The sequence below is a fragment of the Andrena cerasifolii genome, chromosome 1, assembly GCF_050908995.1.
Source record: "Andrena cerasifolii isolate SP2316 chromosome 1, iyAndCera1_principal, whole genome shotgun sequence".
Lineage (NCBI taxonomy): Eukaryota > Metazoa > Arthropoda > Insecta > Hymenoptera > Andrenidae > Andrena > Andrena cerasifolii.
Genome location: NC_135118.1, coordinates 20,896,348 through 20,910,561, shown reverse-complemented (window position 1 = coordinate 20,910,561; position 14,214 = coordinate 20,896,348). Strand labels below are relative to the sequence as shown.

The following is a 14,214-nucleotide window of genomic DNA, read 5'->3' as shown; positions in this document are numbered from 1 at the left end:
TAATAGAGCTTGAGTCTCGAAATGCAAGACCGCTTAAATCTTCAATAGAACGCTTTAAACTGAAACCACTGGTTGCGCGTCTTCAGGTAGCCCTTCAGCAAGCTTGCAGCGGACAATGTTTGCTAGCCCTTGGAAATACATATTTTTAAATGAAAGAACAAAAGCGAAACTTTCTTTTTATATCTAAAGGAGTAATTGCAATTCGACAGTAATGGAACATCTCTTAATTACGATTACAATACCCTGACCAAAGAGTCGTTATTTTATCACTTTACTATGTCGAAAATCAGTCGAACTTCCGAAGGTAACATGTAGAAATTCTGTTCCGCGTAAATAAGGTAACTAAAGGTCGGCCTCGGATAATTTAATTAATTACGCACGAACACAAATATTAATTTAAGTAAAGCAAAGAGTCGTCATTTTCTCACCAGTCAAACGATCGTATAAATTTCGTTTTAATATAGATTCCACCAATAAACATCCATCCACTATTTTTTTCAGAGTCCTTGGAGCAATCCATCGACAGTAAGTACTTCGACAGAGACTTACTCTTCCCACGGATGAGTAACAGCGCCCTCGATGATTTTTCATCCCTAGCCGAAGATAAGCAGTCCCGTAATATCGTCGGCCGTGAATTCACAGACGAGAAGGTCGATGGCAGAAACACAAAGGGCACGGAATTACCTCCTCGCGAGCAGCCCCCGTCCGAGCTGGAGGATCCTTTTGTGGCCGACGACACCTTCCAAGATCAAGGGCCCGGCTCCGTGGAGATATACAAATTGGACCTGCTCAGAGAGAAGCCTCTGCTGGATCCAACGCCCGTCACGCGATTATTGACAAAGAACAAAAGCAAAACGCCAAAGAAGACCAGCCACGTGAGCTGGAAGTCGAAGACGACGGAGTACAAAGCCACCAGCCCTAAGATGCTCTACAAACAGTCCAACTCGTTCGATGATTTCAGCACTGGCGTGCCTCCTAACAACGATCCCTTTAGCGTAGGTGGCGTGCCAGAGCTGCAGGTGGGCTGCGAGGGCTTAGAGGCCTCTAACCACAAGCAGAAGAGGTCGATAGACTCCGGCAGGAAGGATAAGAAGGCGGATGACACGGTCGACTTCTGGGTGGACATAACGCCGGTATCTCTGGAAATGAACTACGACTCCGCTGTAGAGGACGAGTACGAGGAGATGGACGAGCTGGTGAAGCTAAAGAAGCTGGAGAACACCACGAAGAACCCGAAGCGCAGGGGCGACATAGACGCCACCCGCGCTGGCAAGTCCTGGGACGACAAAAAGCGAGCGGAGAAATTGCCCGTCCGTGGGGACCTGGGCAACTCGAGAGTCAGCAATGACTCGGCCGTTCCGTCGACGATGCCCGTTTCTGGTAATCGAAGGGAGAACGGAGCGGGGATAGGCGACCTTCATTCCGATAAAGCGAAGCGAGAAGCTCTGGAGGCTGATAACCCGGCGGCTAATCAAGGTCGCAAGATCTTGTGGCTCGACGATGCCGGCGTTGATGAGCGTCACGTGGATAAAAAACGTTCGAAGCGTGGGACTTGGGGGTTCGGCGAAGACGAGGGGGTAGTGTCGAGCGACGAGCTACAGACGGAGACCCAACGGCGGAGGCAGTATGATAACAAGAGGAGGCAGGACGAGGAGATGAGGAGGCAGGAGCAGGAGAGGAGGAGACAAGAGGAGGCGCTGCGGCGAGGTCACATTGAGAATCGAACTAATTCCGATATAGGGAGGATCAGGGAGGAGTACGAGAGGAGGCTCGAGCAGGCAGAGAGGGAGGAGAAGGAGAGGCGTGGGCGATTGCAGCAAGAATCACAAAGAACCCCAGCAAACAGGTGGCAGCAGGAAGAAGAATACCGGCGACGCGTGCAGGAGGAGGAGGCGAGGAGGTCACGATGGCAGGGCGAGGAGCGTAGGAGGCAGGAGGTGCAGGCTTCTCGCGGGAGGTACGAGTCTCGTCCTGGAACTTCTTCCTCGGACGACGAGGAGAGGAAGAGGCAACGGCTGTGGGAGGAGGAGCTGAAGAGGCGGGAGGAACATCGTCTGAGGGAAGAAGAAAGACGGCGAGTGCAGGAGGAGGAAGCGCGTAGAAAGGAGCAGCGTGAACGGGAGGAAGAGATAAAGAGGAGGCAGCAACAGGAGCTTGACAGAAGGAGCCTGGAAGACAGAAGAAGGGAGTGGATGCTGAAGAGGATGCAAGACGCGGAGGAAGAGAGAAGAAGGCAGCAGAGTAGACACGAACCACCTGCCAATCTGGCGTATCCCGTGCGCTCCAGTCCAAACGAAACGAGAGTGTACAGGGTGGACGAAGAAAGGCGGATGATGGAGCAGAAGGAAAGGGAACGCGAGCAGAAGCTGAGGGAGTACGTGCAACGTAACCGACCCATTAACGTGAACGGCACTGCGGACCCGCAGAGGGAAGAAGGGAACTGGAGGATGGCAGAGGAGGACCGAAGGAGGGCGGAAGAAGAGCGCAAGTTGCAGGAGTATATACGACGGAACCAGCCCATACACGTGCCAAAGGCGAGCGGATCCTACGACAGAAATTGGTTGGAGTACAGGAGAACGGCGGACGATGCCAGATTAAATAATCGGTCGAGTTATCCGGGACCAGGAAACGGAAGAAGTAACCACGGTCCGTCAGCCCCCACGAATATCGACCCGCAGAACTATGTGCACGAGGCCAGAAGAAGGGACGAGGCAAGGAGGATCGAGGAGGAGAGGGCTCGCGAGGCGCAGAGAATGGAAGCCTTGAGGCGGGAAGAAGAGGTCAGACGGATGCAGTCGAGGAGGTACGAGGAGCAACGGAGGAGGCAGGAAGCGGCGAGGCTGGAAGCCGAGAAAAGGGCGAAAGAGGTGACAGAGGAGGAGGCTAGGAGAAGTCAGGCTGGAAGGACGAGGCCGCGCTACGAGGAACGTAGGCGATTCGAGGAGCACAGAAGGAGACAAGACACGAGACTTATTCCAGCCAATTTATTTTTGAACGAGTCCAGGAGAGCCGTGGACCTCGGGAGACAAACGCAGGAGCAGGAGAGATGGAGAGTCGAGGCTGAGAGGCGGAGGCAACAGGAGAGCAGGTAAGGAAGCGAGGTTGCGTGACTGAATGTTAAATCGCAATGAAGTCACTTGGGTGATTTTCGAAGCGTGGTAAAGATTGCTTTGGGAATATCTAATCGTTTGCATGGCGCGTGTGGTGAAATACGGAGACACCTTCAGTGGTGAATTTATACCAGAATGGAAACAAGAGTAAGTAGCGCTTCTTGCATCGACACTAGTTCGAACATCTGACTTCCACGAAATTAGAATATGTGAAGGACCTAACGAGTCAGTGTGTCCCATAGTGTAACAGCAATTTTCATCCCCTGCCTGATAGTGAATAGTTCCCCAGAAAGCATCCCGCAATACCTTACGCAATCCACCCTGTAGATTGGAAATTCCTAACCGTAGAACCAAAACTGAACAAAAGAAAGATCACGCTGTTAACTTTTAATAATTCGCCAAACCTTAAAAGCTTCATAAATCAAGAACAATTCTAATTCTTGCTTAACTCTAACAAATTGTAAATCACAATACCCATTTCGCAATAATTCTTCGAGACCCAGCCTCTTCAGACGCTACACAGCTCTTGCGACAAGGTAAAACCAAAATCGATGACAATTTTTTCCCAACGATCTTACTCGCCTAATGTTTCTGTACTAATTTCCTTCTCCGCTGCCACCCAACATCCCTGGGCATCAGGGACAGCTGCTGCGCGTCACTTGTTGTAACCCTGTAGCTCCGAAGATCCATCGGGTTGCCGCTTGTAAAGGGGCCGCGGCAAACATTCGGCTGGCAGGCTGCAGTGTTAAAGCGCGGCGTTGCGAGACGAGCAATGTTAATGAAACAAACAGCTTGGTCGCGTCGCGCACAATGAGCTTCCTCTTTCGGTCTACGCTGATAATATAATGCTCTGTTATCCCATGCAGAGCGACGGAGGCCGGGGAGCAGCGTACCAGGGCCATGAAAGAGCAATGGAGGCGACAGGAAGAGGCCAGACTGAACGCGCTGCCTGTGAGCGCGAGAATAATAGTGCGTCACGGAGCGTCTTCCTCCCCGTCCGACCTGGTATCTAGGGCTGGTTTCGACAACGATATCGATTTCACGGTGAGCCCTCTTTCATTTCCCTGTTAACGTCGTTCACCGCCGCGTGTCACATAGTCGCGACGCCTCCGTTTTCGCGGCGGGCTATCGTCACGCCCCGTCGCGGGGATAATTTCGAGCCCTCCCCCGTCCCTGACACGTGGCACGTCTGCCGCTGGAATCGAAATCAGATAGGAGGCACTCGGGGTGCCTACTGTTGAGAGCCAAGTAAGATTGCACCTGGGGGTTGCGCGAGCTGAGGGGAATGCTTCTTCACTCCACCTGTGGAGTGTATTTCTGCACGATACATCGTTGTCTGGCACTCGTTGCTGGATAGATCAGATAAAGTATTTGGCACTTGTTGTAGATGTTTACAAGTTCGGCGATTCGAAAATCCAGGAGAGTTTGATGCTGCGAAGGAATGTAATTTAGGCGGCACCGGCGACATACCTAGGCTCTGTTGTGACAGTGAGACAGGTCAGGGGGTGGGAACACTTCCTTAAGGGGGTGTAGGACTGTTGAACGACTGAAAATCGACGGTTTCTTGCCGGTTGCATTACTTAGATACCAAATAATCACCATACCGACATTTTTCACAGTTTTTTATGTGAGCTTTTGCGAGTAATGTAAAATAAAAGATTTGTCAGAATGTTGAAAATTATTCAAGTTATTTGAAGCTAAATATGGCCCCGCGTAGCGCGCAGTTGTAATCGGTGTACATAGTCCTAGGTGAACCCATCGTCTAAAAGCAAAATGCTTTGGGGTGAGTAATTTCTATACTAATAGTTATCGTGTGAAATTTTGCTGGGGAATTTAAACAAACATTGTAAAAGTTACACGCGAATCAATTTTTCCCCACATTTTTACGGAAAAATTCGTCTTTAATCGTTTGTAAAATTTTTTACAAACATCCAATGTTGATGCAGAAATTCCACACGATAGAGAAAGGAGTTCTACAGCTTCGGTTAAAATTTTAAGTGAAAATATTCATTCGTTCAAGAGTTATGATGTACACCGTGTTTGAAAATGTAGTTTCGAGATAAACGGCTTCAAAGTGTAGTCCCCCTACGCCAATACCTCTGCGAGGCCGTTACTCGACGGTGCATTCAATTACGTTCAGGACTATAATTCCCGTAATTATTCGAATTTCTTCACGCAACATTGTTGTAAACGTTCACATTCAGAATTAATAATAATAAAAAATCGATTCTTCAAGATTTCAATAGTCCTATACCCTCTTAAAGAAACTGAGTTTCTACATTGTCGAGCATAACTGAGAAATTGTACTTGGTATAGAAAAAGTCCAATACAAACGTTCGCGGTTTTCAATGGCCTGTAACATAGTGGTAAAGAATTTGCGAATGGAATTTGTGCTGAGGGTGAAGTCTGAGGAAATAAATTTTTAATGCTTTCCGAGATTCTTTACGAATTCGTAAATACGCACGATAATATGAAATCTCACAATTTCTTTGAAAGGGTGCTTCCACCCCAAGTTATTGCGACCACCTGAACTACATTTCTGCAGAGCCAATAAAATTTTCATAAAATACCTAGAATCTCAATTACTTTCAGGTCCATTCTCTTCAGCTCGCAACAATAATTGAAAGCACACATTCTGTTAAACAAAATACCACAACCAGTCAACGACTGTCAAAATGCAGCATGGCAGGGGACGCGTGAAAACACCGATCACGTTTTACGCAATTGTTCAAAGCTTTGTCATCATTGACAACTAGCACGCAGATTCGATCCGAAAGTTCCAATAACTGTTGCACATTACCCTACCGCACTTTCGCCCCTATTTCCTAGCCCAGTGACATCCTAGATGCCGCACGATAGTGCAGGACCGTTGCACCGACACTCTAATTTCATATGGGAGCTTTGGAAACGACGATCGTTACAGCGATATCAGCCTGCTTGTAATGCGAGCTGGTGATCGTTAAACGAAGAATAACTGTGCTACAGACAGATGGTAACGGTGGTAGCGCGGCAATAATTGGCGGTATAATAGTCGCGTTCTCGGTCATTATAACTATACGCGAAATTCTGCAAATTATGGGTTACCCGAGATAGATCCAATGTTGGCCGATAAACTATATTTTCCTGATAATATGTGCTACCTGAGGCACCTGGAGGAAGTATGCCTCTTAACGTTTAATTGCAGCCTCACTGGCCAAAGACGACAAACACATATGTCCATTTGTATAACTCTGCTAAAAAATGTCCAATATTTAGAATTCGCTGCATATATTTCGAATTTGTACTCTATCTCCAAAATTCTCGTCTGATACACACCGAGCCCCTTTCAAAGCCACGCAGCTTCTTGTTAAACCATTTTCCTCTGCATGCAGCACTATTATTAATGTAAATGAAGGCGGTAATTTTAAACGCTTCGCCCTGTACGCGTTCACCGCTACTCCCCTATCGTTTCGCGTCGCTAGTTGTTGTTCAAACTCGAAGGTTTAAGCAGCAATAGTAGGCAGAGTTACTGTACAGGTTTATTCTTCTTCGCAGGGTATCAATCCGACTCGTGGAGGGGTGCAGGTGCCCAATTTCCCTGTGCCACCTACTCAACGCCCACCCGCTCAGAGTCCTTCACCCTGCGTCTGGGCGGTCGTCCAATGTTGCCCGAGGAAGAACATTCGTCTGGTGTCGTGCTTCGAAGCAACGGGTTGCCCTGGTGTCAATTGGGACCCCAACCCGTGCCGGGTCTCCATCCAGCTGGCTGCCAAAGAACAAGTCAGGAAATTCTACGCCGAGGCTGAGCCGGATGAGAACCTTTAAGAGAATCGCGTAGATTGTAAGACGCGCGCCATATGCACCGAGATTTCGTGGATCGCCGAAAGATTCAGTGAACGACAGCCGCGGGAGATTGTACTTCCAGCTACTGGGGAAGCTTAACTTGAAGCTTCAAGGAGGGCCACGGGGGGTCGTGGATTTAATAAAACTTTGGTAATTGGATCTGCGAATCGGCTGATAATAACGCACTGAATGCTTCATTTGGTAGGCTGGTTTCTGAAAATTTATGCAGCGGGATGTGTTTTTGTGCCTGCTCGATTGTTAGGTAGGGAAGCTGAGTTGCTCGCTGGGGATGAATCGACTTGTCATTTGAAAACTTCTCCCGGATAAGAATTGATTTGAATAGCTGCCAAGCATTCTCTGCGCGAGTCAAGTGAGTGCTACTTATGGAAGTACGTATTACACGAAGACTTGCCGCAGAAACAAATTACGGACGTGTGTATTTAAGTGTGCCATCTTCAAGACTCAATTATACCACGTAACGCCGCGTGTACCTCTCTTCCACCACAGAACAGATCAAAATTCGACGTGTCGAGGTTCTTCGAAAACAGCATCCGTTGCACCGTGAACTTTTCACATCCGGAAAATTTATTAAAATCGCGGGCCTACTCAAGTTCCCCAATCAAATACTGCCTCCAAAGTAAGGAACGGAAAAGAACCCGCGACGCGACGCAGAGGGAGCGCCATTTGTGTTCTTCGCAGTTCTCGTGTTCTTAGAAGCAGATAGTTACACTACAGATTCGATATTTTTGTATTCGCATATTTTTAGGCCAAGATAGCGTCGCGCGACGGCCTTTTAAATTTAACGAAGCCAGCGATTGCGTCGGCGGTTCTCGAAACAGTGCACCGCGCCCTCCTCGCGAAGCTACCGAATAAAGAATTCAACTAAAATTATTTTTTTAAACATTCTTTCTGCTAGATTTTCAATATCTCTGTTTCCAAATATCGGAACATAAAATACAATAATAGAATACGTTGTCGGCCGAGGCTTTCAGCCTCGAAGAGAGGTGGACAATGTTCTCCGCTTCGGGAACCGCTGAATTCAGAGCTTCTAACAAGCATTCGACGCGACGTCAGCCACGAAACGTAGCCCGCAGTATTTCCCCGGGATCCTCTCTTTCCGAGGTCTTGTAACAGCCTCCCGCCAATTTTCTGACGAGCATCGTCCAGGTAATCAGCGTTTGATCACCGAGCAACGGGTCGCCGAATCCTTTCAGCAGCGCGGCAGGAAAAGGACGAAGGGGAGCAGGGATCGTTGTGCTTTACAGGCCTGATACAATTCCGAAGGGGGGGGCCAATATTCAACAGAGAGTAACTGATCGTTTTGTATTGGACGATCGCCAGCTTCGGTGCCAAGTCAGTTAGTGTGCAAAAATATAGCCATAAAGAGAAAACGGGAGAGAGTGTGTGCGTGAGAGAGAGAGAGAGAGAGAGAGAGAGAGAGAGAGAGAAAGGAAAAGAGAAAGAGAACAATAGTGCGACATCTGCAGGTATTGCAGACGCACGTGCAATTAAGCGTGTTCCCTACGTGTTTCGACGAACGTAGAATTATTAACCAGTAAGTTTTTTTTCTTCTTCCCTTTGTTTTGTCATTCGTACGTAGTCGTTGAGTTATATACTTCCGCAGCTTTTTCACATGTGATATATAGATAGGCTTTCGACGTCCGCTGTAGTATAGTGAAATATTTATCTTCGTAACGCCGTGCAAAGCTTTCTCGAGTTAAGTGGAATGAAATTTAAGTTACAAATGTGCCGGTACGTCTGAAGGAAGTACAATTCGAGGATCGATCCTGTGAATCTGAACGTATTACGCGGCAATAGTTTCGGGTACACTTTAGTCGAATGCAATTGTATTAGTATTAAATTTACGCCTAATATGGACATGACAAGTATTCCTTTTTTCTGCTTTACCCTAGAATTATAGCGAGAGTAAAATTAATATTTTTCTACTTGATACTTTAGAGCGCAATGGAAGAATATATGCTTAGATTATGACGAGTCTTGAGATTCTTAGATCGCTGTAATATATTAAACATTTATCTCTGTAATATACGCAATAAATCTTTATAAACCTGAATGTTTAAATCAGTCCTGAGGAAATTATTTTTTTGTATATGTTTCGTACTAATTGGTCAATCCTTTGGGTTTTGATAATACGAAAACGTTCTTATAAAGGCACACTCGAAAATATTCGCTGCCCGAGCTAGAATCAGAAGCAGTCTGCACTTCGTCTTTTGCAAAGGACGATTTCGATAATTCATTAAATCCACCACAAAAATCCAATAAGTTTCAGTGGAGACCATGCTTCACTTACACACTATAAACCTATTTACGATAGGTTTAAGGGGAGGTTCCGGTCTCGAGCTCACAAAATAGGTGATCTTTAGGAATTAATTAAAGGAAAACTACTATATATAATTTAATGGGACTTTTTGCATTGTATTAAGGATGTTTTAAATTATGGAAATATATTTTTTGTTTTATAATTTATCATTGCTGACGGCACTGGGGAGTCGTTAAAGTCAAGGCGTCAAAAAATTCATCCAAATCGGTGGGACCTGTGTCTCCAAAAGTTATTATCCGATTCGACTGAAACTTCTTTTGTTTCGAGAAATATACTTCTGGCTAAGGGGGGAAATCAGAAAAAATAAAAAATAATTTTTTTTTAGAAAATAACCAAGTTTGAAATCACTTTTTCCCAATATTTTTCACCCTTTCAACGCCTTTGAAAATTATAAATTTTTATATTTATTTTTGGTATCTCCCCTAGCCAGAAGTATATTCTTCAAAATAAAAAAAGTTTCAGTCGAATTGAATAATAACTTTTGGAGATAGATGCATTTGCCGTTATTCAAATACCTGTAACTTCGGGAATTTCACGAATTTCAACAAATCCTTTTAAACACGTATTCATAAAAGGATGAACATTCGAAAAATGAAATAAAAAAAATCGACTTTTAGTCCGGCAGGTCCCCTTGAGTGGAAAAATTATAAGAAATTGTAACTATCTTGTTGTATATACAGCAGTACCCTACAAACTCGACCATATCCTTCTCCAACTTTGTATATTATAACTGAAACTCAAATAGAAAGAACCGAGACGAAGCCTGCTACAAAACTTGCTACCTACACTGTTTGTCGTCCTAGAACAAAGCTGTTCTATGAATCTTGAAAATTACTTGTTTGAAAAACACGAACCCGTTTACACAAACTACTTAGCAGTCCAGCTGAGTTCCCTTAATTATGGAACTGCCTTGAAAAGTACCTACGTAATTGGTAAATGTACGCTACCCTTTGTAATTAGCAAATTTACATAGAACGCACGTTGTATCGACTGGCGGTAATTACTGAACTCGCGAAATTACCCAAAACTCGTCGAAACCACCGCGCGTCTATGAACTCTCTCGCAATACCGCAACGGAATTTGATGACCAGACCACGTCAGTTCGGCGCTGAAAGTTACAGCAACTTCCCCAGCTGGTGGTGGAAATTTTTGCCACCGCGGAGATAATACATTTAATCAGTTCCCGCGAAGTAGCTGCCTGCGAGAGCCGTGATACCTCAGAAACAAAGAGAAGAAGCCCAGCCGTTCGGTAGGGAAAAATCGCTGTTACACTTCGGCGTACGTGCGCGACTTCCGCCATTTCGCATTTGCCTGGCCGTCCTCTGGCTGCGGCACCCGATTTCTTTCCCCGTGATAGCCATGGCCGATAACGAGGACATTCAGCAGCTAAGGGCTTGCGAACGTTTCCTGTCCAATCAACCGCATTGTCGCACGCCGAAAATGCCATCAACCCCTCCATCTTGCTGCCTAACGAGAACCGAAACTCGTAATCTGGCGGCGATTCAGGTGGACGTGGCGTGCTCCACTCGCCACGGGCGCTCTGAACAGGGCCTTACATGCTTCGATTCATCGTTGTTTCCATGGCATATTCGCGAGAGAGGGGGTTGTGCCTCAAATTTCTCTTACCTAAAAGAGTAGAATTAAATCCTCCGTGTACCTCCTACGCAGGTTTATAGCGAGGCTTCGATGATGGCGCGAGAACTTATTTGAAGTTAAGTCTGCCAGGAGTTGTCCGTGTTTGAGAGCGAGCCGCACATCTTGTTATTAAAATGCGTGATGGAATGCGATTAGATTTACCTCTTAGAGAATTTCGTATAATTGAACGGTGGCAGAGGTCGGGGACGTTCTCTCGGGGGTTTCGCACGTGCAGAAATCCCAATAACGGATCGACGACGAGAGACGTGCGGCAGGTGCGTCTAGGCACCGTCTGTACCAAGCTTCCCAAGGCTATTGTCTTTCCTTCCCTGTCTACCCAGATACGCGTTCAACTTGGGTTCATCCTCTCCTTCGCGACGTCCCCAACTTCCTCCGCTTGCCCCTCCATTCAGCTTTTACTTTCGTCCCTGCTCCGTTTCTCCCTGAATTTTATGCATGGCAACGCAGCACGCTCTCCCTAGTCTTTTGCGCTTCCAATTGCTCTCCGCCCACTGCTGTTTCGCGGATTTCTACGCTTCTGGACTTGTAACGCGCTGGTTTTCTACGCGCATCGAACAATGGATGATTCTCGATACATTTCTTCTCTGTTGGCGACAGGACGAATTCCACTTTGTCGACGTGGCGCCTTGTAAGACAAGGGGTAGGTGGTCCAGAAATGAACTCAGCATTGGATTATTAACTTGTAACTTAGAATCTAGTCCATCATAGTCTTTCTCATATTTATTTGGGCCCTAGTGAGCTGTCTAAACGGGGATAACTTCCCCAACTGAAAATAAACGGGACAAGTAATTTCACACCCCAAAAACTTCGTGTTACCTTTTCTATTATTGTACATGACACATTTTCTTCAACCCGTTGCGTGATAGCATCGCGAGAACGATTGGGCTATGTTTCAGCGGGAAATAAAAAGTTTTGTCCAAAAGGAAGCACCTGCTCTTCACGTAAGAGAAACTGCTTTCTGCTTGAGAACTCTTGCCTATTGTCTTCCACTTCGGTCCATTTAGTACGTGTACACTCAAGGTGCAACTTTTTTCGTGTATATATTCATCCCTTCTTACCCTTCTACCCCGAACCCTTTTGCTCTTTATCCTGTGGTCTTCGCTTCACGTTTTCGAACTTTGGTTCTTTCGCTATTTATCCATTCCTCAAACTTCTCGCACTTCTTCTATTCCTATTTTCGGTGTCCTCGCCCCAGATATATCCTACGGGTCTTTCTTTACCTAATCATGTTTTTTTTATATTTTTTAAATCTTTTTTGACTTTGAGAAAAATAAAGGGCAGTAGTTACTAAGTTGTGTTTCATTGTACGTATTAGATGTCCAGATGAACCGAAGGACGCAGCAGGGTTAACTAATCCTGCTCGGTCGAATTCCGACCACAGCGGTCCTTTCAGCGCCGCGGAATCCACGCAGCGAACCTCCGATGAAGTTTAGCGAAAGTTATGATAATACCCTTTAAGCATATCTTCGTTTACTTCCCTTTGAGGTTGTTCAGTCCCGTTAGGAGCCCTTATTTAGTGCGAGGGGCCTGCTCTTTTTTACCCCTGCTTGTTTATAAGCATCTAGCTTCGCTGTTATTAAGCTAACGACAAAACACGATATTAGTATTGTTAAAGGGACAGTCGAAGCCTCTGCTGTTGCTTCTTGTTCACAATATTTCTGCGTGGATACGATGAATTTTTCTGTGGTCGTGTGCTATTAGTGGACTTTTTAATGGAAAAGAATGTTATATCAGAAAAGTGCACGTAAGAAGTTTTCGCATTACCGAACCTTCGTTATTCGCTATCCTTGCTTTTGAAAGTAAAGAAAGTTTAGATTAAAGCTAAAACTCCGAATGCAAAACATTCAAAATATGTGTTGTCTGAGTTTCCTCGTGCAACGTACGGTTACAGCAGGTAATAAAAATTCAAATTTATTCAAACAAGTTCCCCGACGTATCGGACAAATATTCCGGATAGCAATTCTTAATGACAAATATCCAAAATGGGATTGGTTTTATGGAACGTTTATATTTAGTTTATATGCTTGGATTATTTTCAACGGGATCGCGGAGATTATTTGAGATTACACAAATGGAATTAGCAAGATTGAAACCGAAGGGAAGCTACCTACATTTGTCGGTACATAATATATATTTGCAACCCCTATTTCGAAGGATACCTCCCTTCAATTTACCCTACATGCCGGGCGTCCCTTTAATTCGAACATGAAGGAACAAGAAATAACCCGAGGAGGTGGGAGCTCCAGGGAGGTTCATCGATTCTACGCACGCGACAGAACACCGAGTGCTGGAAAGGAACTATTTTTACCGCGAAGGCTGTTCTGCCTCCTTGGGAGCCCCTAAAGCAATTTCTATTTAAACGTAACTGCAATTCTGAAAATTCCGCGGACCGGGGCGCGGGGCAAAAATCCGCCGCGCAATCGTAGATTTCGAGCACTCTGGAAACTTCGATCCGCCGGAATAATTCGTGCGGCGCGAGTGGCAGTGTCTCTGAAAGGAAAGTTACCTAACAGCCGAACTCCTTTACAAAAGGAAAGCTGCGTCGCGGGAGGGGTGGGGTCAAGCTGCTTGAGTGGAATCAGTGGAAGCAGAAATTCAAAAAGGGAGTATCCCCCGTCGCTTATACGGTTCAGCAGCACTCGCGGAGTACCTATCGAGCGTAAGCCGTACCTCCATTGGATTAAGATTTTCCCCGGTCTCGCTCTGGAAAGCTAAAGCCAGTATAAGTTTCTGGCATTTACATTCGCGACGAAGAACTGGGGGCAGAGGGGACAAGTCCTTAAGTGCTAATTATCATACCTCACTTCTCCTCGGATCATCTGCTGGCTGTTTCAACGCGACAAAGGAATGTTACTTCCAGGGTGTAAATAATTTTTCTACGATCACCTTACGGTAATTGAAATAAATACAATCGTAAGATCCCATTGGCATTATTACGCTATTGTAAATAATATAATAGTAGTCTTTCACTGTAATAAATTATAAATTATATTACAAAAGTAGCCTTTAAGTTTTTAGAAAAAATTCCTTTAGTTCCTTTATTTTCCAATTAAATTCACTCGCCCCGCCATTTGAAAGGAAAATAGCGAACGACTGTTCACCGAGTGCTCAATATTCAACCGTAAATAAATATGAAGACACCGGACACTCGATCGATCAGACGCAATTCAAAATTCTACCCAACGCGCCCCTTCTTCCCCTTCCTCGCACGTTCTCGGGGGTCGCGACGGGGCGAGGAATCGAAACGGAAGCGCGCGGAATCGACGCCTACGCCAAGATTCGAAT

General features: G+C 45.8%; 2 protein-coding genes across 4 annotated transcripts in view; one reads left to right on the top strand and one right to left on the bottom strand.

The window, feature by feature from the left end:
* The window catches only part of LOC143378049 (uncharacterized), an 82,706-nt gene extending 73,689 nt beyond the window's left edge, over window positions 1-9,017 (top strand). For both annotated transcript variants that reach the window (XM_076829897.1, XM_076829898.1), the window contains exons 3-5: window positions 502-3,088; window positions 3,977-4,154; window positions 6,645-9,017. In XM_076829897.1, coding sequence (XP_076686012.1) covers window positions 502-3,088; window positions 3,977-4,154; window positions 6,645-6,914 — 3,035 coding nt within the window. In that variant the 3' untranslated portion in view covers window positions 6,915-9,017. The remainder of the gene's footprint in view (window positions 1-501; window positions 3,089-3,976; window positions 4,155-6,644) is intronic.
* Window positions 1-14,214, bottom strand: part of LOC143378317 (uncharacterized) — a 160,994-nt gene that overhangs the window by 128,034 nt on the left and 18,746 nt on the right. The window lies entirely within an intron of this gene.